The 24,773-nt window shown below is 54.5% G+C and overlaps 2 protein-coding genes across 10 annotated transcripts in view; one reads left to right on the plus strand and one right to left on the minus strand.

The window, feature by feature from the left end:
* Positions 1 to 6,702, plus strand: part of MTHFR (methylenetetrahydrofolate reductase) — a 20,272-nt gene extending 13,570 nt beyond the window's left edge. For 5 of the 9 annotated variants that reach the window (XM_004024658.5, XM_019011235.4, XM_019011222.4 and 2 more), the window contains 3 exons: positions 69 to 170; positions 1,093 to 1,212; positions 1,531 to 6,702. In XM_004024658.5, coding sequence (XP_004024707.1) covers positions 69 to 170; positions 1,093 to 1,212; positions 1,531 to 1,749 — 441 coding nt within the window. In that variant the 3' untranslated portion in view covers positions 1,750 to 6,702. The remainder of the gene's footprint in view (positions 1 to 68; positions 171 to 1,092; positions 1,213 to 1,530) is intronic. The other 4 variants (XM_055384551.2, XM_019011241.4, XM_055384544.2 and 1 more) reach the window with 2 other exon arrangements.
* Positions 2,951 to 24,773, minus strand: part of C1H1orf167 (chromosome 1 C1orf167 homolog) — a 27,343-nt gene continuing 5,520 nt past the window's right edge. Inside the window, exons 5-20 of the mRNA XM_063702799.1 lie at positions 24,204 to 24,402; positions 23,352 to 23,506; positions 20,818 to 20,930; positions 20,195 to 20,372; positions 16,821 to 16,996; positions 15,792 to 15,966; positions 13,612 to 13,768; positions 13,348 to 13,502; positions 12,418 to 12,626; positions 10,098 to 10,242; positions 7,136 to 7,277; positions 4,923 to 5,028; positions 4,374 to 4,548; positions 4,043 to 4,272; positions 3,684 to 3,777; positions 2,951 to 3,160 (exon numbers count right to left, since the gene is read on the minus strand). Of these exons, the coding sequence (XP_063558869.1) occupies positions 2,983 to 3,160; positions 3,684 to 3,777; positions 4,043 to 4,272; positions 4,374 to 4,548; positions 4,923 to 5,028; positions 7,136 to 7,277; positions 10,098 to 10,242; positions 12,418 to 12,626; positions 13,348 to 13,502; positions 13,612 to 13,768; positions 15,792 to 15,966; positions 16,821 to 16,996; positions 20,195 to 20,372; positions 20,818 to 20,930; positions 23,352 to 23,506; positions 24,204 to 24,402 (2,587 nt within the window). The 3' untranslated portion in view covers positions 2,951 to 2,982. The remainder of the gene's footprint in view (positions 3,161 to 3,683; positions 3,778 to 4,042; positions 4,273 to 4,373; positions 4,549 to 4,922; positions 5,029 to 7,135; positions 7,278 to 10,097; positions 10,243 to 12,417; positions 12,627 to 13,347; positions 13,503 to 13,611; positions 13,769 to 15,791; positions 15,967 to 16,820; positions 16,997 to 20,194; positions 20,373 to 20,817; positions 20,931 to 23,351; positions 23,507 to 24,203; positions 24,403 to 24,773) is intronic.

Consider the following 24,773-nt stretch of genomic DNA (forward strand, 5'->3'; position numbering starts at 1 on the left):
CCTTAGGTGTCTGTGAAAGGGCGTCTGGCAGGGCTGGGGTTGGTGACAGGCACCTGTCTCTCCCACAGGCCTACTTAGAGTTTTTCACTTCCCGTGAGACAGCAGAAGCGCTTCTGCAAGTGCTGAAGAAGTACGAGCTCCGGGTTAATTACCACCTTGTCAATGTGAAGGTAGGCCAGGCCCCAGGGTTCCCACAGAGTACCAGGCCCTTCGTTCAGCAAACACCCAGCACCTAGCCTGGGCTAGGCATTGTGCAAGACAGAGAGATACAGGCAGAACTGGGGCCCTGCTCTTAAGGAGTTCCCAGCCTAGTGAGGGAGGCAGATCAATGTGTGACCACCAGCCAGTGTAAGTGGGAAAATCAAGTTCAGGAGAGGATGCTGTCAGGTCCAGAGGAGGGATATCTCACCTGGGAGGCCAGGGAAGGCTTCTCAGAGGGGTCATCTGTGGGAATCACTGAGGACAAAGAGGAGTTGGCCAACAGGAGAGAAGGGTATTCCGAGGACAGGCAGAGGCAGTGAGCTGCACCATCTGGGGAAACCGGGAACATGAGCAGGAGGAGGCGGGAGTGTTAAGCAGGGGCCAGGCCCACAGAGATCATGGTTGTCCTGCTGGAATTTGAGTTTTCCCTCAATGCAAGGGAAGACTTTCTCCAGCAGTGGGGTGGCTTGGTTCCTGCTTTATTTTAGGCAAATCACAGTGGATAGTCATACGGATGAGAGAGACTGGGGACGGCTAGAGCTGGGGAGGCCAGCAAAGAGACCCCTGGAGTGACCCAAGCCAAACACAGTCCTGGAGGTGGGCTGGACAAGAGGGAACGGATCAGAGAGTGAGCAGGGGGTGCTCAAGGAGAGGGGAAGTGGCCAGGACGCCTCTAGGTTCAGGCTTGTGTGGGGAGAGATATCATTCACAGATGCAGGCAGAGGAGGCCAGGAGCAGAGGCACAGGGAGAGGGGAGTGGAGGCGCAGGGAGAGTGGAGGCGCAGGCAGAGGGTATTGAGCCCAGACAGCCCCATTGAGTCAAGGCTGTCCAGGCAGTGGGACTCCAGTTGTCCTTGGCCCAGGTCTTACCCCCACCCCACATCCCCTCAGGGTGAAAACATCACCAATGCCCCTGAACTGCAGCCGAATGCTGTCACTTGGGGCATCTTCCCTGGGCGAGAGATCATCCAGCCCACCGTAGTGGATCCCGTCAGCTTCATGTTCTGGAAGGTAAAGGAGCCGGGAGCAAGCTTGCCCCACCCACCTGGAAAACCGTGGGGAGGGATTGGGACCAAGTCCCAAGCGTGTGCTGAAGGCCACACTGGACCCAGCCTTCAGGGCACACCCAGCTCTGACTCACCCGTGTCACTGCTGACGCAGGGTGTTTATTTCTGGGCAGAGGTGGGAAGTGATACTGGCAGTGGGCCTTGTTCTATTCCGGGAAATGTCCTGTTGAGCAGAGCCCTTGGAGAGCCCTATTAATCTTGCCTCTGTGTGTGTGTGTGCATGTGTGCATGTGTGCGTGTGTGCGGGGGTATGTGTGTGTAGGACGAGGCCTTTGCCCTGTGGATTGAGCGGTGGGGAAAGCTGTATGAGGAGGAGTCCCCGTCCCGCACCATCATCCAGTACATCCACGACAACTACTTCCTGGTCAACCTGGTGGACAATGACTTCCCACTGGACAACTGCCTCTGGCAGGTGGTGGAAGACACATTGGAGCTTCTCAACAGGCCCACCCAGAATGCGAGAGAGACGGAGGCTCCATGACCCTGCGTCCTGACGCCCTGCGTTGGAGCCACTCCTGTCCCGCCTTCCTCCTCCACAGTGCTGCTTCTCTTGGGAACCCCACTCTCCTTCGTGTCTCTCCCACCCCAGCCTCCACTCCCCCACCTGACGATGGCAGCTAGACTGGAGTGAGGCTTCCAGGCTCTTCCTGGACCTGAGTCGGCCCCACATGGGAACCTAGTACTCTCTGCTTTAGCCAGGAGTCTGTGCTCTTTTGGTGGGGAGCACTTCCGTCCTGCAGACGACCACAGTGGGTGGCACCTCCTGAGAAGGCGAGGAGAGTGGTTGTTGCCAACTAAGCCCTCGAACCAAGGCAGCCTCCAGAGCCACCCTGGGACTCCCAGTGAACTTACACTTGGAGCCCGTGCAGTACAGGCAAAACACGCAAGGGCATCAGGCACTGGTGGCATCGTAGAAGAGATGTGGCAAAGTGCTGTACCCTTCCACTTCCTAGAGGTGGGCAGCTGGGCCCCACCTACTTGTGACTGAAGGGGCACACCACTGCCCTGCCTGCCCACTTAGCCGTCCATGGCCCCAGCCCCCTGGATGGGCATTGGGCTGACACCTACCATGCTGCTTTTTGGCACAGTTGTCTATTCTGAGCCTTGAGAGAAAAAGTGCCCCTTAAGGGTTGAAGGCAGTCTGAACCCTTGTGCTTGGTGGGGCTTGTGGCCTTCCCCTTTTGCCTGGCTGTGGAGGCCTGATGCTGCCCCGTTCCCTGTCAGAGGCCAAGATGAGATTTGCCAGCACAGGGGCCCCAGATCTGCCTGGGCCTGTGCAGCAGCCCAGCTTCCTGGTGTATTTTTCAGGTAGGCCCTTGTCCTGCCAGCTGCCTTCCTTGTCCCCTCGTCCTGTCCCAGAGGTTATCTGCCTGGCCTGGCTCCCCACGAGTCACCTGCAAGCCCCATGGCCTGGGGGCAGTGACTGGCAGGTGCAGATGGGCTGTTTCGTGTCGTGGAAGAGCAGCCTGATGGCCAAGGGGGTGGACGCAATTGTGGGATGTCCTCTTTACTCCCTTCCTGGCTTCACTGGCTGGGGCAGAGGGGCAGCCGCTAGGAGAGACTAAAAGCAGCAGCTAGGACTGAGGAGTGGGTTTTATTGTCCTTCAGAGCTCTTCAAGCTGTCCCCTCTGTCATCACTCCCTGGATGTGTGGGGCATGGTTCCTTCCCTGGGAAGGCTAAGTTCAGTTCTGCTTTTTATTCTATGGGAACAAGTCACAGCTGCAGCTGGGCCCCATGCTCTGCCCCAAGCCCCCAACCCCGCGGGGCTCCGGCAGCTTCCTGTCCACTCTCGGGGCCCTTGGGGCCTGGCTTGCTCCAGGGTCTCGGGCTACTGGCAGCTCCTCTCCTTGGGCTCCTGGCTGCCAGGCGTTGGTGCCACTTCTTAAAGGCCTGGAACCAGGGAGGAGAGGAAATGCTATTGTTGTGGGCTTTCTCTGGGGTCTGTGCTGTGCCTGCTAGAGCAACCCCTGTACCCAGCTCCTTTTGTCCCCAGGGCCCCTCCCTCTGCCCCAAGCAGCCAGCCAGTCTTGCCCAGGCCAAATACACAAGCTCAGAATAGATCTGATGGTGAGCTGGGAAGCTGTACTCAGAGCATAGCAAATGAGGGAGGGGGCGCTCAGGACCCAGGCCCTCCATGGGCTAGTGTGAGTGGCAGCCATGCCTCATGCCACACCTTCTTCCCAAACTGATGGACTGGGTGGGCCTGGCCTGAGCTGGGGCCACAAATCAAATCAAGGGCTCCAGCATCCAGCCTGTGAGTTCTGTAATGGAACTGATCCCCTCCCCTGAAAACGAAGGGGCCCCGGGGCTGGCAAGCAGGGAAAGCTCCGCGGTGCGCGGCTGTGGCACAGACTTCTGGAAGGCTGGCTGAGTGGAGTGCAGGGAAGAGGGCAGTACCTGGGAAAGGACCCAGCCATCTTCCTGCTGCTGTAACTGCTGAGCCACTCGCAGTCGCAGGATCCGCTGCCACCACGTCCACCAGGCCCATCTCAGGTGCCACTCCCTGAGCTTTGGGGACAGTTGGCAGAGAAGGCCTCTTGTGCTCACGCTCCCCCGAGCCCTTCTGCCTTTCTCCCCCCACACTGCTGCACCAGAGTGAAAGGGCTATGGCAAGGGGGCGTCATCTGAGGAGTATTAAGAATGCAGATTCCTGGGCCTGTCCCCCAAGGTTTTGGAGTCAGTAGGTCCACGGGCCATACTTTTGAGAGGGGTTTGGGTTAAGTATGAGGTGAAATGGGAGATGGTCAGTGTGGAGAGGGGTGCGCCCACTCACCAGGGTCCGCGCCAGCTGCTCTGCCCCTTGGGCATCCACCCAGTGTTGCCATGCCGCCGCCAGGCACCTGGCCTGCTGGGAACCCCGCAGCCCGTGAAGCAGTGACTCGAGGCACCGGTGCCGCAGGTACTTCCTCCTGATGGCCAAGAGCATCGTGATCCTTCAGGGCCAGAAGGAGGGCAGAGCCATGGGCCTGGGCCTGCTTTTCCAGGATCCTGCAGGAACGAGCACTGGCCAGAGAGGGCCCAGCTGTAGCCATGGCTCAGGCAAGCCCCTCAGCCCTTGCCCCCATCCCTCGGACCCATCAAACTGCACACACAGCTCCTCTCACCCTAGCCTCCGTTTATGGGCCTTGCTTTGGGCTTTGCGGGCTCTGGGCTCAGGGCTGGAGTGCGCTCTTGGTCCCTGGTCCCTCGTCCACAGGGGCAGGCCTGGGACCCAGCTACTCTGTCCAGACCACTGCGGCCAGAGCTGGAAGGCAGGGCAGAGGGAATGTTCCCTGCACCCTGGAAAGGGGAGTTGAGTCACGAGGTTAAGGTGGGTCCAGGAAGGCAGCTGCTCTTAGTGCCCGCCTAGGAGTTGAGTACAGTGAGGAGGGTGGAGGAAGGTGCTGAGCTCAGCCTTGTGCCCTGCCCCCATCTCCCCAGGCCTCCAGCCTCTCCCCGGCTGCCGCCCAAAGAGAAATCACAGGGGCGGGGCAGGAATGCAAAGTGTTTTCTCAGAACAGCTGAAACATTCCGAAGAGGGAATGGATGGGGAGAATGGTCAATACACATAAGACCGTGTCCCAAGGAGCTGATTTCCAGGCCCCTGAGGACTGGAGACCGCTTCACCCCTGCACTTCAGACACCGTTTGTACCCCGGGGCAAGGTCTCCTTACTCTGAGCCCAGGCCGTTCCCCTTGGCTTCCTCTGTCCACCCAGGCTGCACTGCAGTGATGGCGCGGGAGGCACCAGCTCTGTGGCCTGTGTCCAGCAGCTGCAGGTCTGAAGGAATAGCCAGAGAGGAGCACCTGAACCCCATGGGCTTGGACCTCCTGGGGCCCCGCTGGAATTTCTTCTCTGCTCTAGCTGGCAGGACACATCCCGGCCTCTTCTTCCACCCATTCCCCCATGTGGCTGAAGACATTCCAACAATGGGGTGGGCCCATAATAGTTAGCCCTCAGTCAGTGCCCGGAGCACAGCTCTGGGAGGGGGCTATTTCTCTCCCCACTGAAAACATTTCAAAGCTGAGTTACTTGTCTGAGGCCTCATCCCTCGGAAGCCGTCTGACTCCAGAGTCTGAGCCCCCAGCTAGTACTCTATAGAGAGGGGGCTCTCCAAAGGGGCTGCTGGGGCATGTGTGCCTGTGGCAGAAAAGAGAAGACCCTGGAATTCAGCACCCTGGGTGCCATTCCCAGCGTTTAGTTTCTAGAGGCCTCAGTTTCTCCATCAGCATATGGGATCCTTGTCTTTACTGACAAGAATGGAATAGAAATGTAAAAGTACTCTGAAAAGCAATTGCCCTGTAACTTATCTAGAAAGAAAAGACCCTGAGACTCCAGAATCTGCTGTTACCATAGCCCCATATGTGTGAATTCTGCAACTAGCCAAGGCTAGTTCCTTTCAATTCCATTTAAAAAACAAAAACCAGCAGGTGTGGTGGCTCATGGCGTAATGGGCCTGCCCAATGCTTTGGGAGGCCAAGGCAGGTAGATCGCTTGAGCCCAGGAGTCTGAGACAAGCCCTGGCAACATAGTGAGATCCCATTTATACAAAAAAAAAAAAAAAAAAAAAAATTAGCCGGGTGTGGTGGCACACGCCTGTAGTCTCAGCTACTCAGGTGGCTGAGGTGGGAGGATCGTTTGAGCCCTGGAGGTTGAGGCTGCAGTGAGCTGTGATCGCACCACTGCACTCTGGCCTGGGCGACAGAGTGAGACACTGTCTGAGAACAAAAAACGACTGAAAAAAAAAATCATCTTAGCTTTTTCTCTTAGAATCTTCTCTAAAATGTATTCTTTGTGGCATTCTGAAATAGGATTCATGATGATGCCTGTTGATCTTAGGGACACTACCTCACCTGCCAGTATCTTTGGGGCTGTGTCCTCCAAGGACATGTCCCCAGACTGCTGTGCAGTGTCATTTTTTGTGTTTGTTTGGTGGTGGCTTCTTCCCCCTTGCTAGGCTATCAACCTCTTATCACCATTTGTTGGTGTCAGAACTAACTGCTTCTGGTCTGGAGAGGGACTGACCGATGCCTTTGGGTAGAGAGAATTATGAAAGAAATTTTGGTATTTTTCTACTTTATATTTTCTGAGTTTTCTGTAATAAGCATATTTCACTTTTCCAATAAGAAAAAAAAAACTAACTTGGCCTGGCGCGGTGGCTCACACCTGTAATCCCAGCACTTTGGGAAGTCGAGGTGGGAGGATCACTTGAGTTCAGGAGTTCGAGACCAGCTTGGGCAATATGGTGAAACCCTGTCTCTACTAAAAATACAAAAATTAGCCAGGCGTGGTGGCGTGCACCGGTAGTCCCAGCTACTCAGGAAGCTGAGGCGGGAGGATCACTTGAACCCGGGAGGCGGAGGTTGCAGTGAGCTGAGATCCCTCCTCTGCTTCAGCCTGGGCAATTGAGCCAGACTCTGTCTCAAAAATAAACAAAAAAACTTGACAAAAAAATGCTACTGTCCTCGTGTACCTATTCTGATCCTCAACTGCACCGTGAGAAAGCATGCATTTCAATGTCTCCCTAACAGGCTGTGACCCAACATGCTGGTCTTTGCGGCCGGACCTGCAGTGGGCTGGCACTCGAGAGGTGCCGGGTTCATCTTTGCTGATGGATTCAGAGTTGCTTGTCAGAGGCTGACTGAGAACTGGGGAGAGGTGGTGCATACGAGGTTGCTGGGCCCCTAGGGAGGCATCCAGCCATGCTGCCACCACGGGCTGAATCAAGCTGATTCTAAGGCCGGTGGTCCAAGGGTCATTTTTGGACCTCCCGCCCTGCCTAGGCTCCCTTCACCTGCTTCCAAGGGGCTGGGGCGTCCAGCAGCAGGCTCCCCCTGCTGGCCATCCGGGGCCAGAGCGTGAGGTCAGTCTGGGGCTTGGGGCGTACCTTGCCGGCCCCTGGCAGTCCCAGCCGCACCCTGAGCTGCGCTGTCCGCAGGAAGCGCCTGAGCTCAGCCGGCCGGAGCTGGGTGACGATGGCTCGCTGGACACCGCCGCGCACCGCCGACTGCGCCGAGGCCTCTAGGACCCTGCGGGAGAGGGAGGAGTCTGCCGCCAGGGCCATCAAGGCCAGGACTCTCTGCAGGGAGCCACCCCAGTGCCCTGCGGGAGGGGGCCCTCCAGGCCCAGCCCCAGGCTGGGGCCCACCCACCTCCCACACTCCCTTTTCTGGAGGGAGAATCTGGGTAAACAGGATGGAGAGCGACCTGGAAGGAGAAAATCACAGACGGGGACAAGCATCCTGTTTAGGGGCAGAGAGGGGACAGTCCTGCCAGTGCCACTTTGCTTCCCCTTCCCTGGCAAGAGCACGTTTATGGCGCTTGCTGAGTGGCTGGCTGTGCTGGTGACTGCAAGGCATGACCATTAGAGACTTCCCCAAGGAAGGGACACACAGCAAGAGGCGGTGCCAGGATGTGGCCCAGGACTAGATGGCCAGGGCGGCCTCTCCCTGTCACCCCCAACCACCCTCTTGAGCCTTTGCCCTGCCACCCAGCCACGAATTATGCTCTACCCCTGCCAAAAACAGGCTCGAGGCCTGAGCTGGAAGCACAGAGTGGGGCTGCATTTAGACCACAGCGCTCACCAGGCTCGCGGCTTCCAGGAAGCATGGGCTCGGCTGACCTGGCCCCGACAGGACTCACGCACCCACAGAACCCAGCACCAAGTCCAGCACTGGGCTGCCTGGGCCCCAGCGCTCTCTCCCGCCTGCTGCTGGGCCTCATGGTGCATGCCCGGGGCCACTGGCCATGCTGGGAAGGCCTGTGGGGCCCGGGCCTTCTGCTGCTGCCCATCTTCCTGGCCTTGCTGCCCGCAGCTTCTCCAGCAGGCAAGGGAGGCCTGGGCCACACGCTGCTCCTGTGCCCCGGCTGCCACTTCCTGGGCTTCCCGCCATGTGGCAAACACGGCCCCCAGTGCTCTTCTCCTCAGGCCATCCTGAAAGGCTTGATGCTGAGCCCGGAGCACCCCCGTGTCTCTTACAACCTCACACCAGGCCTGGAAGTAGCTGCAAAACAGCCACAGTGGGCCAGGTGTGGTGGCTCATGCTTGTAATCCCAGCACTTTGGGAAGCCAAGGTGAGTGGATCACCCGAAGTCAGTTTGAGACCAGCCTGACCAACGTGGTGAAACCCCGTCTCTATTAAAAATACAAAAATTAGCCAGGCCTGGTGGTGGGCACCTGTAATCCCAGCTACTTGGGAGTCTGAGGCAGAAGAATTGCCTGAACCCAGGAGGCAGAGGTTGCAGTAAGCCGAGATCGCGCAAGTGCACTCCAGCCTGGGTGACAAGAGTGAAACTCCATCTCAAAAAAACAAAACAAAACAAAACAAAAACAGATGCATGGGAGGGCTTGTCTCGTTCTCAGAGTCAAAAGTCACACTTATTCAAAGTTACACCTGCAAATCTCCCACAAAACAGTAAACGACCAGTAACAGGTGAAAGCACTGGCTTTCCATCTTACAACCTCAGCCTCAGAGGGCAGGGGCTGCCCTGCGAGGGGATGGGAACCAGCAGTATGGGTTCAAGTCCCACATCAGCCATGCCCTGCCTCCCATCACATGCCCAGGTGGTTGGTGAGGGAGAGGAACACCATCTCTCACTCACTGAGAAGCCAAGAAAAAAACCATCTACGGCCAGGCACAGTGGCTCACACCTGTAATCCCAGCATTTTGGGAGGCAGAGGCGGGCGGATCACCTGAGATTGGGAGTTCGAGACCAGCCTGACCAACATGGAGAAACCCCGTCTCTACTAAAAATACAAAATTAGCCAGGTGTGGTGCCACATGCCTGTAATCCCAGCTACTCGGGAGGCTGAGGCAGGAGAATCACTTGAACCCGGGAGGCGGAGGTTGTGGTAAGCCGAGATCGCGCCATTGCACTCCAACCTGGGCAACAAGAGCGAAACTCTGTCTCAAAAAACAAACAAACAAATAAACAAAATAACCATCTGCACCCTCAGATGCAAAAGCACAGACGTCAGCCATTCTGTAGCCAACAGTTCACTGCCCCTACGGGGACACTGAACATTCGCAAATTTGTACTGAACTGTGGGAGGAGCCATTCTGTGTCCTCTGCTTGGTTTTACAATATGCATTCATGAACTGTATACACGTTCCACTAGAACATCTTTACTTAAATGAAGATTTCACTCTCTTCTCTTAGCGACGGTGTACAGCAGAATTCTCCTTGCTGTAACTCCTCACAATGGGCGTTATGGTAGATTTCCGAGGAGTGGATTTCTCCTTCTCCTTTTTTTTTTTTTTTTTTGAGGTGGAGTCTCGCACTGTCGCCCAGGCTGGAGTGCAGTGGTGCAATCTCGGCTCACTGCAACCTCCGCCTCCCGGATTCAAGTGATTCTCCTGCCTGAGCCCAAGTAGCTGGGACTACAGGCACCTGCCACCATGCCCGTCTAATTTTTCATATTTTTAGTAGAGATGGGGTTTCACCATGTTGGCCAGGCTGGTCTCGAACTCCTGATCTCAAGTGATCCACCTTCCTCGGCCTCCCAAAGTGCTGGGATTATAGGTATGATCCACTGTTCCCAGCTGATTTCTCCCATCTTAATCATATCCTCTAAAACCAAAGAACTGACCTGGCCAGGAGCTGGACTCCCGGGGCTTGTTGGGGCCACAGGTTAGGGGTGGGGTTTGCCACCACTCCCAAAATAGATAATAAGGTGTCAGTGGTCATGGCCCTCTGTTTCCAGGCTAGGATCTCCCTTCATGCCCCTTTTTTCCCAGGCCACAGGCCTCCTATCTGGGCCACCGTCTGAGCTTCCCACCCCCTGGGTGCTCTCCTTGCTATTCCTTGGGTGGGGAGGACCAACACCCTCCCACGCCCAGGCCCACCCACCTCTGCAGTAGCAGCTGCTCTGGCCGGGTCACTGTGCATCTCTGATGAGCTGCTGCCTGCTGCCAGCTCCGGAACACCACCTTCTGCAGGCCCTGGAGGTGGACCTGCACCCATGTCTGGCACTTTTCATGCAGGAACTGCTGCCCTGGGGCCAGAGAGATGCTGAAGAGCCACTGGGTGCTCACCCCAGCCTCTCCCCATGGGCCTCTACGCAGCCAGCCCTTCGCCCCCTACCAGGTGGGAACAGAGGAGGCCACCCTGACTGTCTGGGTTAAAAAGCCTCTATTATGGGTGTCCTGCTGGTGACCAGGCCAGCCCAGCTCATAGAGTTGTTGGGTTTGTTTTTGTTTGTTAATTTTGCCACAGTGTTTCCAAATCTGGAGAATCCAGGTAAAAATCTAATTTTCTATTTTTTTTTTTTTTTTTGAGACGGAGTCTCACTCCGTCGCCCAGGCTGGAGTGCAGTGGCCCGATCTCAGCTCACTGCAACCTCTGCCTCCTGGGTTCATGCCATTCTCCTGCCTCAGCCTCCCGAGTAGCTGGGACTACAGGCGCACACTACCACGCCTGGCTGATTTTGTGTATTTTTAGTAGAGATGGGGTTTCACCATGTTAACCAAGATGGTCTCGATTTCCTGACCTCGTGATCCGCCAGTCTGGGCCTCCCAAATTGCTGGGATTACAGGCGTGAGCCACTGCGCCTGGCCCAAAAATCTAATTTTCAATTTTTCTGTAAAAACTAGAAGTTCTGGAAACACTGGCTCAGTGTTCCTGCCGGGGAATGATTGGGCTGCATAAGCAGCTGTCTCCAGTGGACAGGACATGACTTTCTAGAACCACCACAGCCCTGCCTGCCAGCTCATGAATGCGATATGTCGGTGTAGTGGGCAGCCTCCAAGACAGCATCCTGTGTTCGTGTCCTGGGCAATGCCCCGCCTTGAATACGGGCTGGGTTTATTAATTTGCTTCTAACAGACAGAATTTGGCAGAAGCAATGGGATGTCACCTCTGATATCAGGTTATAAAAAGACTGGTTGGGGCCGGGTGCGGTGGCTCACGCTTGTAATCCCAGCACTTTGGAAGGCCGAGGCGGGTTGATCACTTGAGGTCAGGAGTTCGAGACCAGCCTGGCCAACATGGTGAAACCCCGTCTCTACTAAAAATACAAAAATTAGCCAGGCGTGGTGGCAGGCGCCTGTAATCCCAGCTACGAGGGGAGCTGAGGCAGGAGAATTGCTTGAACCCAGGGGATGGAGGTTGCAGTGAGCCAAGATCGCACCACTGCATGCCTGGGCAACACAGCGAGATCGTCTCAAAAAAAAAAAAAAAAAAAACTGGTTGGGCCATGCAACAGCTCTTTTTGCCCAGAGGCCAAGACCCAGAGAGCAAGCCTGCCTTGGGACCATCCCTCCTCCCTTCACTGGCCACATTCCTCAGGGCTTCTAACACACTGCACCCTCAGCCAGCTCTGCAAATCCAGTCCTTCCCACTGCCCTATTTTGCTGACCCCTTCCCACGCCTCAACTTCTCTCGCCACTGCTCTGCCCGCTGAGCCCTCCTCACCTCCTCCTGGGACCCTCCCTGACTAACTCTACTGGCCCCTAAGGGCACCATGACTCTGCCCACTTCTCTCCCAACTCAGGGCTCAGACCAGTGACTCCTAGAGGCCAGGTGAGGATAAGGATGAAGATAAAGGTGATGACGTAGGGACTACATTATCCCCATTTTACAGATGTGTAAGCTGAGACTCAGGGAGGTTAACTAGGTTGTTTAAGGTTCACACAGTCAGGGTATGGAAGAGCAGGGATTCAAACTCAAGACTACAGAGTCCAAGCCCCCAGGTTCTGCTCTGCCACCTGACTCCTGGGTGTGCCCTGTGGGGGTCTCATCACCAGACTTTGCTAGGGGATGGGAGGGTATTGGGGGTGGTGAGGCACTCTGCAGAGTCACTGTCCCTCTCGGAAATTTCACAGCTGAGGTCTATTCATTTGCTCATTCATAGCACAATGTGTAAGAGTTGGTCAGCCTGTTTTCTTTGAACCCAGCTAGGTCAGTGTCACAGCTCAGCGGACCTCTCTGATCAATTGCATTTGTTAGCTATGGCTGTGTAACAAATTACCCAAGTACTTATTAGTTTTAAACCACAGATGTTTGTTATCTCACAGTTTCTATGGGTCAGGAGTCCAGATGTAGCTTAGCCTCTGCCTCAAGTTCTCCCATGAGGTTACAGTCAAGTTGTTGGCCAGGGCTGCAGTCTGGGTCTCAGACAGACCCTGGCCCTGCCCTCACCCACAGTGCCCCCGGCCAAGTCTCCACTCACCCTGCCAACAGGAGTGCCAGTGGCATAGGGCATCTTGTGCCAGCCGCCAGCCCTGCTCCTGGGCCCACCGCTTCACCAGCCGTGACTGCAGCAGCCGCTGATGCCACAGGCCCAGCACAGCCCTGCAGGTCCGAGCCCAGGCCCGGTGGGAAGCCAGCTCTCTCCAGGCCCCTTGGGCTGTTGCCCAGCGGCTCCAGCTGAGGAAGATGCTGGGAAAGGGAGGGTCCACCCTGAGGATGTCCACTGTCCCCCAAATCCCAGGCCAGCCCTGCCCCGCCCTCCTTTCTCTTCCTCTCCCCAGCAGCAGGAGGCTCTGGGTGACTCTTCTGTTTCCATTATGGGAGGGTGGGTTGCTGGGGACTGGAGGGGCCAAGCACCTCTCCCAGGGTCACGATGATGAGTGGTGGGGATAGGGTGGGATTCTAGACCCCCACTGCCAAGTCCTGTGCTCAACCACTAGCCATAAACATTGCTATGGACTGAGCACTCACAACGTGCCACACACGGCATTGGGGAATGTATGTGCCGTGCCTCGCCATTGCCCCACTGGAGCGAGTACTATTAACCCCATTTTACAGATAGGCAAATAGGGCACAGAGAAGTTATGCAACTTGCCCAAGATCACACAGCCAGTGAGGGGCAAAGCTGGGATTAGAACCCAGGGAGACCAACTCTTATGCATTGTGCTATAAATGAATAAATGAAGGAACCTCAGCTGCGAAATCTCCAAGAGGAACAGTGACTCTGTAGAGTGCCTCACCACTCCCCGACACCCTCTCAGTAGGACGGGGCAGGAAGACAGGAGGAACTGAAGCCCCCTGAGGTGCAGACCCCAAGGGGCTGCTGCTGTGAAGGCCAAGGGTGGATGGGAGAAGGGGCCGGGAAACAGTAAGTCCATAGAGTGGCGGGCAGATGGGGAGGGATCCCTACCGCCTCTGGCGGGTATGCTGGTACCACCTGGCTGTGCCCTGGAACTGCTGGGCCCGTGCCTGCCAGAGCAGAAGGCACTGCCCCTGCTGCCGCTGCCCAGCTGCCCACAGAAGGCTCCCCTGGAGAGTATCCGGGAGGGTGGGGGCCCTGGGAACCTGGGGAAGGAGATGTGGAGTCCTTGGTCCCCTACCCTGTCCCCTTCCCACAATCTCCACCCATCCACCCCTACCTGCCCCAGCCCCTCCCCACCCTCCTACCTCTCACCTTCTCCAGAGAGTCTTGGAGTATGCTGCTGCCCAGTGGCTCCAGAGCCGAGGGGGTCTTGGTGCAGCTTGCTGTGGCGTCTGGGCCCAATGCCCTCAAGTGCCACCATCTCAGGCTGCGCTGCAGCATCTGCTGCTGCAGGCCCTGGAAGAAGGAGCTAGAGAAGGGGCAGGTGAGTGCCCCACCCAGCCTCACCCTCAGGCTGTGCAGGGTGGCCAAGCAGGGGCTACCCTACCCTGGCCGCTGTGAAAGAGATGGGCTGAAAGGGTGCTCGCCACAGGCCAGACGCTGGGCTAGCGTTCCACACTGCTGCCCCCCACAGCGGCTGCATGCTGGGATCACTGGGGGCTTCAAGAGATACCGATGCCCACCAGGGTCCCACCCTAGATTCTGCTAGATTCTGACTTAATGGTCAGGGTACAGCCTGGGCTTCCAGACTTTTTCTGGGGTTCTCTGAGTGACCTCAGTGAGCAGCTGAGACTGGGCTGACTGGGCTGATGCTTTTTTTTTTTTTTTTTTTTGAGACAGGGTCTGGCTCTGTGACCCAGGCTGGAGTGCAGTGGCACAATCTTAGCTCACTGCAACCTCTGCCTCCTGGGTTCAAGCGATTCTCCCGCCTCAGCCTCCCGAGCAGCTGGGATTACAGGTGCGTGCCACCACGTCTGGCTAACCGAGCTAGTGCTCCACCTGCTTCACTGGCTGGCCTCATCATGCTCCCAGGGTGGCTGGGAGCCCATGCAGCTGATCAGAGGTGGAGCTGGGCCCCAGGCCCAGGGATCCCAGACTCCAGAGGCCACCCCTACAACCACACCAGTACTTCTGCCTGCACTCACTTATAAAGATAAGAAAGCTGAGCCCGGGGGAAGATCATTTCCCCAAACTCCAAATAGCAGCAGACCTGGGACTCATCTAGGCCCAGGAGGGTGCCCCGGGAGAGCTGCCAGGAGATATGAACTGTGCCCTGAAGTCCAAAGGCCAGAGGATGGGCTGGAGAGGGAGGGCCTGGGGGTTGTGGGGCAGGCATGTGAGCAGTGCCCCCACATTCTGAAAGGTCACCGTGAATTGAATTCCCCTGAAGTTGCAGGGGTACACTGAAAGAGGCTGAGGGTCCAAGTGGACCATGTGGGTGTGTGGCTTTCAAGGACAGAATTCCTTTTTTTTTTTTTTTTTTTTGAGATGGATTCTCGCTCTGTCGTCCAGGGTGCAGTGGCATGATCTTGGCTCACTGCAACCTCTGCCTCCTAGGTTCAAGCCATTCTTCTGCCTCAGCCTCTCAAGTAGCTGGGATTACAGGCGAGCACCACCACGCCTGGCTAACTTTTGTATTTTTAATAGAGATGGGGTTTCGCCATGTTGACCAGGCTGGTCTCAAACTCCTGACCTCAGGTGATCCACTGGCCTCGGCCTCTTAAAGTGCTGGGATTACAGGTGTGAGCCACCATGCCCAGCCAAGGACAGAATTCTTAACCCTGCAACTGCTCGCTTCCATTCCTCCTGACATCCCCTCCGGGAAGCTGGCTTCTCCTGATCGCCACCCTCCCCTCACCTACAGCCTTCGTCTGGGCTCCGAATTCCAGCAGTGACCATCTTGTGTGGGGGCAGCACCCAGGTCTCAACACAGGACCTTCTTGCTCCTGACTCCCACTGGGATTTACAGCAAGCTGCTCCAGCCCTCTGAGGCTCAGTTTCTCTAGTTGTGTAATGAGGCCAATGGGAGAGGAGATAAAAGCTTGATCCTTGGCTCCTGCCCTTGTTCCTTTACAGTATTTATTCTGTACCTGCAACATGCCAGGCACCTGCAGGGAGCTGGGAGCCAGCGGTGACAGCCAGACAGACATGGTTCCTGCCACCAGGGATTTACACTTGGCAGGGAGACAGGCATTCACTAGGGTTCCGGCCACCCCTGTAGAGCTCCATGTCTGTGTCTCTGGCAGCCCCCTGGCCCCCAGTGGCCCTCTGCTCAATCACTGTTCCAGTGTCCCTAGGCCACCTCCCAGGGCCTGACATCGGCTGGGCACCACAGTGTGCCAGGCCCTGTGCAGGGCCACGGGGAGGAGTGGGATGCAATTACTGCCCTATGGGATATTCCTCCCGCATTCCTCCTGGTGCTGAGCACTGCTCATGTGCCCACCCCACAGCCCCCAGGCCCAACCCCAGGTCACAAGCTCGAGGACACCTACTTGGCCCACTGGCGCTGGAAAAGCCGCATCTTCCACAGCAGCAGCGCCCAGCAGAGGGCCAGTGTCCGGCACGCATCCTGCAGGGAGCCCCAGCCTTGCTCCTGCTGCCCCTGGGCCTGGCCCACTGCACCCAGGCCACAGGCTCCAGGGCCTGCGGTGTAGACAGCCTCACGTCCTGAGAAACCGTCAAGAGTCCAGTCAGCTGCCTCCCCACTGAGCTCACTCTGCCCACAGCCATTGTGATAGCTGCTGCCTCGGGCCCCTCTTGGGAGCTCTCCCCTCTTGTCCCGTCCCACCGCTTCCAAGCCCTCCCCTCCAGGTCACCTCAAAGATCCCATCTTCCCCAGTTAAGTGTTTGTTTTTGTTTTTGTTTTTGTTTTTTGAGACAGAGTTTTGCCCTTGTCGCCCAGGCTGGAATGCAATGGCACGATCTCAGCTCACTGCAACCTCAGCCTCCTGGGTTCAAGCGATCCTTGTGCCTCAGCCTCCCGAGTAGCTGGAATTACAGGCATGCGCCACCACACCCGGCTAAGTTTTGTATTTTTAGTAGACACAGGGTTTCACCACGTTGGCCAGGCTGGTCTGGAACTCCTGACCTCAGGTGATCCACTCTCCTCGGCCTCCCAAAGTGTCGGATTACAGGCATGAGCCACTACACCAGGCCCCCAGTTAAGTTTTGGGGTGGGGATTAGGGCTGTGTGTCCCCCATCACACCAGGAGCTTCCCAAGAGCAGGGCCCACATCCCTTCTGGGCAGGATCTGGGATACCAGCACCGAGAAAGCCTGCAGTGGGAGGAGCAGAACCAAGTCTCTCACCCACAGCAGCTCATAATGGGACATAGGGATGTGGCTCAGCTGGGGCCTGCCCACTCTGGGACCCCTCCTGCATCCTCCCAGGTCTACAGGCTGCCCTCCTAGAAAGCCCCAGTTCTATCACCTCCCACAAGAATTCACATATTCAACTGGGGACCACTGAAGAAGGGGCTTAAGTGACACGGTTTGCTGGGGCGGAAGCCAACACTATCTCACCTGCTTTCTGCCGGCAGAGGGACAGCTGGGTCACCTTTGCCCCATCTGATTCCCGGAGCTGCTTCATCTGCACCCACTGTTCCAGGCATTTCCTCAGGGTCCCCGTCCGGCGGTCAGCCAGGTGGTCTCGGTACCGGGACCCTCTTTGCACGAACTGCTGCCACGCCCCGAAGCACCTGGGAGAACAGAGGGAAAGTACCCATGTCAATTGCAAGATCTGATGACTGTGGCTCCAGCTGCCTGCCGTTGCCAGACACACTACCCAGGCCTTGGGCAAGCCACTTCATCTCTCTGAGCCTCCGTGTTTTGTTGTTGTTGTTTGTAGACGGACTTTCACTCTTTTGCCCAGGCTGGAGTGCAATGGTGCGATCTCTGGACACTGCAACCTCCACCTCCTGGGTTCAAGCGATTCTCCTGCATCAGCCTCCCAAGTAGCTGGGACTACAAGCATGCACCACCATGCCCGGCTAATTTTTTTTGTATTTTTAGTAGAGATGGGGTTTCCCCATGTTGGCCAGGCTGGTCTTGAACTCCTGACCTCAAGTGATCCAGCCACCTTGGCCTCCCAAAGTGCTGGGATTACAGGCTTGAGCCACCGCATCTGGCCAAGCCTCCGTTTTCTCATCTGTAAAATGAGGCTGCTTTGAAGATGCATTGCATGTCACCTGCTCAGGCCATGACACTATCACCTCTGGCAGCGTGATGGCCTCAGCAGCCTCTGACCTGGCCTCCCTGCATCCACTTTCGGCCTCCTCCAGTCATTTCCTATTCAGTAACCCAGTGGTGTTTTTCCAATCTCAAATCAAATCATCAGAGTCACCTGCTAATCCTCCAGCGGTAGCCTCCTTGCTCTACCATCAAATTTCAACCCCTCCCCACGGCCAACAAGGTGCTGATCTGGCCCCCACAGATTTTTCCAATCTCATCTTCAACTACCCTCAGCCCCCCTACCCTGTGCTAACAAGGGTCCAATTCGGCTCTGCTACGCCTCAGGATCTTACACTCCTGGCCAGAGGCCTCTGAACATTCTACTTTTCTCTGATCTTCCTCCACCAGGCAACTCTTCATCCTTCACATCACCACTGAACCTTGGTCTAGGTCAGCTTCCTGCACTAAAAATTCTCACAGAAAACTACACCAGGGGGATGTAGTCAGCAAAATGCAGACAGTGGGAAACTAGCAGGCAAGCAAGTTGATTTCTTCAACAAATAACGTGCAATCAAAAAAATGAAGGGGAGCCTATAGTTTACAAAGATTTTAACAGGCCGGGCGTGGTGGCTCACACCTGTAATCCCAGCACTCAGGGAAGCCGAGGTGGGAGGATTGCTTGAGCCCAGGCTGGAGTGCAGTGGTGCGATCATGGCTCACCAGTGGGACTCTGTCTCTACCAAAATTTTTTAAAATTCGCCAGGCATGGTAGCTCACACCTGTAATCTCAGCACTTTGGGAGGTCAAGGTGGGCGAATTGCTTGAGTCCAGGAGTTCGAGGCCAGCCTGAGCAACATGGCAAAAAATTAAATCTCTACAGAAAATTTAAAAATTAGCCAGGTGTGGTGGTACGCACCTATAGTCCCAGCTACTTGGAGGCAGAGGTGAGAGGATCCCTTGAGCCTAGGAATTTGAGGCTACAATGAGACATGATTGCACCACTGCACTCCAGCCTGGGTGACACAGTAAGACCCTGTCTTTAATTTTTTTTTAATTAAAAATAAAAAGACTTGAATGACTTATCAACCAACTGCCATACATGGACCTCCTTGCAAACTCTAATACAATATATACTTGCAAATGTGAATACTGGCCAGATATTCATGAGTATTAAGGAACAGTTGTTTCATTATTTTTTAGTTGTGAGAGTGGTATTGTGGTTATGTTTTTATTATTTATTTATTTACTTATTTCTGAGATGGAGTCTCACTCTGTCGCCTAGGCTGGAGTGCAGTGGCACGATCTCGGCTCACTGCAACCTCTGCCTCCCGGGTTCAAGCAATTCTCGTGCCTCAGCTTCCCGAGTAGCTGGGATTACAGGTGTTCACCATCATGCTCGACAAATTTTTGTATTTTTAGTAGAGACGGGGTTTCACCATGTTGTCCAGGCTGGTCTCGAACTCCTGACCTCAAGTGATCCACCTGCCTCGGCCTCCCAAAGTGCTGGGATTACAGGCATGAGCCACCGCTCCCGGCCAGTGGTTATGTTTCTAAAGAGCCTTTATCTTTTAGAGAGGCATATAAAAATATTTATGGATGAAATGGTATAATGCATGGGATTTGCCTCAAAATAATTTGGAGCGGGGGATGTATTTGGAGTACACATGAAACAAGCTTCAAGAGAGGCTGATTTTGTTGAAGCTGGGTGATTGGTGCGCTGGGGTTTATTATCCTATCTGCTCTACTTTTGAATAAGAAAAATGCCCCACAGGCCGGGTGCGGTGGCTCATGCCTGTAATCCCAGCACTTTGGGAGGCCGAGGTGGGTGGATCACCTGAGGTCAGGACCAGCCTGACCAATATGGTGAAACCCCGACTCTGCTAAAGATACAAAAAAAATTAGCCAGGCGTGGTGGCATGTGCCTGTAGTCCCAGGTACTTGGGAGGTGAGGCAGGAGAATCGCTTGAGCCCAGGAGGTGGAGGTTGCAGTGAGCCGAGATCGTGCCACTGCACTCTAGCCTGGGTGACAGAGCGAGACTCCGTCTCAAATAATAATAATAATAATAATAATAATAATAATAATAATAATAATGCCCCATAATAAAAAGTTAACCACCAGGGAGCAAAAAAAGAAACTCATAGATCTGTGTTCCTTCTCTTCACAACACTTAAGCCAGGTGGTATTCACATACACCCTTGGGACTGCTAGTTTCCTGTCTGTTCCCCCACCAGCCACGGGTTCCACTGTGATGATGGGCAGAGGTGGGAGGCCGGGACTAAGCTTTGCTTATAACCAAATCCCAGCCAGTGGGGCGGGCTAGCATGTTCTAGGCATGCTCAGTCGATGGCTGCTTTCATTTCCTATTTGCATCCTTGCCTCTCAATACTAGGAGTCAAGAGCTGACTTAAAGGGAAGTGGGGGCCAGGCATGCTGGCTCACGCCTGTAATCCCAGCACTTCTGGAGGCCAAGGTGGGCAGATCACTTGAGTTCAGGAGTTCGAGACCAGCCTGGGCAACATGGTGGAACCCTGTCTCTATCAAAAATACAAAAAATTAGCTGTGCGTGGTGGCACATGCTTATGGTCCCAGCTACTGGAGAGGCTGAGGTGGGAGGATTGCTTGAGCCAGGGAGGTGGAGGGTGCAGTGAGCAAGATGGTGCCACTGCACTTCAGCCTAGGTGACAGAGTGAGACCTCATCTCAAAAAAAAGGGAAGGGCATCCTACCTGCACAGCCAAGCTCTCTGGTGCTGGGGGCTCAGTGGGGCCACCCAGGCTACACCTGCAGCAGTAGAGTGCCAGGCCTGGGGGAAGCTCCCTGTCCTCTGTGTGGCCCTGGTGGCCTTCTGCAGAGTCTCCCTCTCCTGTCTGGCCCGTTTCTTCTGTTGGCACCACAGGAAGAACACTAAGGAGAGAGGGAGGAGGGAGAGAAAAGAGAGAGTAAGCAGATGGGAGGATCTAAGCCAGGAGGGGCCCCTGACACGTGGGATGCCTGTCGCAGGGCACCCCCCATCTCTGAGTAAGTGAAGTCTAGCTCCAATACTCCAGCCTCTGGTGTGGGCCTGCATCAGCGTATCAGCCCAGAAATGCAGGCCGTGCTCCTCTCATGCTGTGTGTCCTCAAACAAGTCGCTTAACTTATCTGTGCCTCAGTTCCCCGTCCGTAAAATGGGCACAGTTCCTCTTGGGGGTCACTGTGAGGCTCAAATGAGATTGTCTCTGGGAATGTGCCAAAGCAGATGCACAATAAACATTCATTCGCCCAGGGTCCCCCGCCCCTGCCCAGGGCGGAGCTCAGGCCCTGCGTGGCCAGGCTCCATCTCCCCGCTTTCCCAGCACCCCATGTCTCACCAGCCAGTTGCAGGGCCTGCAGGATCTGGACTCTCTCGTGTCTGCTGTCTGTTCTCTGCCTAGGATGTGACAGAAGCCACTGAGCTCTCTCCTCCTCCCTCAGACTTCCTGGACTAAAAGCAAAGTTGCCCAGAGAGAAGCTGATGACCCGGGAGGAAGGGCACACGATCCCAACCTGTCCGCCCCACCCTAGGCAGGTGCGGTCTGCCCTTGGGAGCAGGGGGCGCTGAGTCCCCCTACCCTCTTCTGGACAGTTTATTTTATGTCGGATTTAAAAGCTATTGCTGGGGGGAGGTTCTGCTCTTGATTTATTCTCTTTAATACTATTTGGAATTTTTTTAAACAACAAACATGTATTAAAATAAATATCATTTAAATAATTATTTAAATACATTTGTTCAATTTAAAAATAAGAACATGGCCAGGCATGGTGGCTCACACCTGTAATCCCAGGACTTTAGGAGGCTGAGACAGGCAGATCACTTGAAGCCAGGAGTTTGAGACCAGCCTGGCCGACATAGTGAAACTCCGTCTCTACTACAAAAAAAAAAAAAAAAAATATATATATATATATACACACACACACACACACACACACACACACACACGCTGCCAGAGGTGGTATATATACACACACACACACACACACACACACAAATTAGCCAGTGTGTTGGCACACACTTGTAGTCCCAGCTACTCGGGAGGCTGAGGCATGAGAATTGCTTGAGCCTGGGAAGCACAGGTGGCAGTGAGCAGAGATCACACTACTGTACTCCAGCCTGGGTGACAGAGCAAGGCTCTGTTTCAAAAAAAAAAAAAAATACCCAACTGTAGTAGAAAATTGGGGAAATAAAGAAAAAAAATAACCAGAGGCCGGGCGCAGTGGCTCACGCCTATAATCCCAGCACTTTGGTAGGTTGAGGCAGGCAGATCACTTGAGGCCAGGAGTTTGAGACCAGCCTGACCTACATGGCGAAACCCCATCTCTACTAAAAATACAAAAAAAAAAAAAAAAAAAAAAAAATCAGCCAGGCGTGGTGGTGTGTGCCTGTAATCCCAGCTACTTGGGAGGCTGAGGCGGGAGAATCGCTTGAACCCAGGAGGCGGAGGTTGCAGTGAGCCAGATTGTTCCACACACTCCAGCCTGGGCAACAGAGCGATACTCTGACTCAAAAAAAAAAAAAAAAGAAAAGAAAAGAAAAATATAACCGACTTTAATCCCACTGTTCCAGAGATAAGCATAGTTTCCATTTTAGCATTTTTAAATGAAATATCTTTTACTCCTTAATTGTGGTAAAATACACGTCAGAAAGTTTACCATTGTAACCATTTTTAAGTGTACAGTTCAGCAGTGTTAGGGATTTTCACATTGCACATTTTCAGGGTTTTTTTTTTCTTTCTGGTCCTTTTTCTATGCACCATGTGGTTTCTATGCAACTATGTGGTTGGGAGAAATATTTTGGATACATTTTTATGCTCCTTTAAGAAAAATTTAACATTGCCACACCATTTTCCCTTGTTTTTTAAAAATGCTATGCAAATATTCACAAAAATACTTCCAGGGAGGGGGCTATGAAAAGATGAAGCTTTCAAGTTAATTAATATACTTCCAACTATTTGGAATATTTTTCAAATTGAGCATGCATTACTGCTATGATTGGAAACATAACCAGTAAAAAATCTTCCTGGCCAGGCGTGGTGGCTGGCTCATGCCTGTAATCCCAGCTCTTTGGGAGGCTGAGGCAGGCGGATCAGGAGGTCAGGAGATCGAGACCATCCTGGCTAATACGGTGAAACCCCGTCTCTACTAAAAATACAAAAAATTAGCCTGGCGAGGTGGCGGGTCCCTGTAGTCCCAGCTACTCGGGAGGCTGAGGCAGGAGAATGGTGTGAACCTGGGAGGCGGAGCTTGCAGTGAGCTGAGATCGCGCCACTGCACTCCAGCCTGGGAGACAGAGCGAGACTCCATCTCAAAAAAAAAAAAAAAAATCTTCCTAAACATCATATTGGATGGTTGCTAATTGTTCATCACATGGTCAAACCATCATTTCCTCACTCACTGTTGAGCATTTAGGCTGCTTTTCAGCTTGTTTGAGACAGGGTCTTGCCCTGTTGCCCAGGCTGGAGTGCAGTGGCATGATCATAGCTCACTGCAGCCTTGATTTCCTGGCCTCAAGTGATCCTCCTGCCTCAGTCTCTAGAGTAGCTGGGACTACAAGCATGCCCCCATGCCTGGCTAAATGTTTACATTTTTTTTGCTAGAGACAGGATCTCGCTATGTTGCCCAGGTTGGTGTCTAACTCCTGGCCGAGGCCTCCCAAAGTGTTGGGATTATAGGTGTGAGCCACCGTGCCTGGCTGTTTTGAAGTTTTTACAATTATAAATGATGCCATGATGGACATCTTTTTTGCATAAATCTTTGCCCACATCTGCTTATTTCATTCCCATTCTTTTGTGGGGATGAGGAAGTAGTGGGGGCAAGGCAGGAAGTTGGGGAAGGAAGGCCACCGGCTTCCCAGGCAACACTGACCAACCTGGTGTGTTCCAGCCTGCTTCTCTGGGCGGGGTCCACCACTGTGCTTCTTCCCAAGGAGAGGCCTTTGCCCTGGGCTCTCCTGGAGGGCGGGGACCCTGGCCCAGCCTGCATGTGGGGCTGTACTTGTTTCTGCTGTAAAGCCAGGTTTCTCCACTGGCTCAAGAGAGAAGGGGAAAGGAGATGTTGGCCTTGAATCTGCCTCCCAAGGGAACACCAGGCAGGGGTGGGGACAGGAGTAACACATGCCTATCAGATTCCACAGCCTGTGGTCTTAACCATTACTCTGCCTATTCATTCCTTCTTTGGGAATGAAGGAATGAATGAATGAACAAATATAGAGCGATGCATCCCAAGAGGCAACGCTTTCCTTAAAAGATGAAAGCTGCGACTGGACCCTCTCAGAGCACCCCTTTCCCAAGGAGGGAAGGACACAGATGCTCCCTCCCAGCCCTGGCTGGCAAACCTCTAATAAAAAATAGCAACCACTTATCTACTAGCTTGCTATATGCTAGGCAGAGTTCTGAGTCCCTTATTAATTTAATCTCACAACGACCCTGAGAGAGGTATGTTCTATTATCATCATCATCCCATTTTAGAGATAAAGAGACTGGGGCACAGAGAGGTTAGGTAACTTGCCCAAGGTCACGCAGCTAGAAAGTGGTAGAGGGGGCAGGATTTGAACTCAGGCAGAGCTGATTCAGGCGTGTGGACTCACAACTACACACTTTACTGCTGATCATTCATGAGGTGCAACCTATGCCCAGTGGGTGTCCTCTCCGTAGACTGAGTCTCCTCCCCAGACACACTACTACTTCACACAGCCCCCTGGCCCAACCTGGAGACCGCTGACCTCTCGGAAGCTCCGGATCAGCAGAACCTTTGTGTACTGCCCCCATGCTGCCTCCAGCTGAGCCTCCCGGAGCCACAGGGCCTGAAGGCCCTTTCGCAACAGCTGCCAGCGGCCCAGTGCCACTGCCGCCGCCGCTGGCTCCCGCTGCCTCTTCACCAAATGCCTCCAGGATCGAAAACATCTGGACAACAGCTGCCAGCTGGGGACAGACCAGGGCTGATCAGGGTGTGGACTGCCCTCCTATCCCCAGGGACAGCCCAGTGGCTGGATACCCTCTGAGATGCCTTTCCAGCAATCAGTAGGGTGATGACCCACGCCACAACAGGAGTATCACACTGCAGACTGGAAGAACTTCCCTCTTACTGATGGCTGGACTTGGAAACCCCACACAAGCAAGGCCCTGGGGGTGGGAGAATGCCCTCTTTATTTCTTTTATATATATATAATTTTGAGACAGAGTCTTGCTCTGTCACCCAGGCTGGAGTGCAGTGGCATGATAATGGTTCACTGCAGCCTCGACCTCCTGGGCTCAAGTGATCCTCCCACCTCAGCCTCCCGCGTAGGTGAGAC

Source organism: Gorilla gorilla, chromosome 1 (assembly GCF_029281585.2).
Source record: "Gorilla gorilla gorilla isolate KB3781 chromosome 1, NHGRI_mGorGor1-v2.1_pri, whole genome shotgun sequence".
Taxonomy (NCBI): Eukaryota; Metazoa; Chordata; class Mammalia; order Primates; family Hominidae; genus Gorilla; species Gorilla gorilla.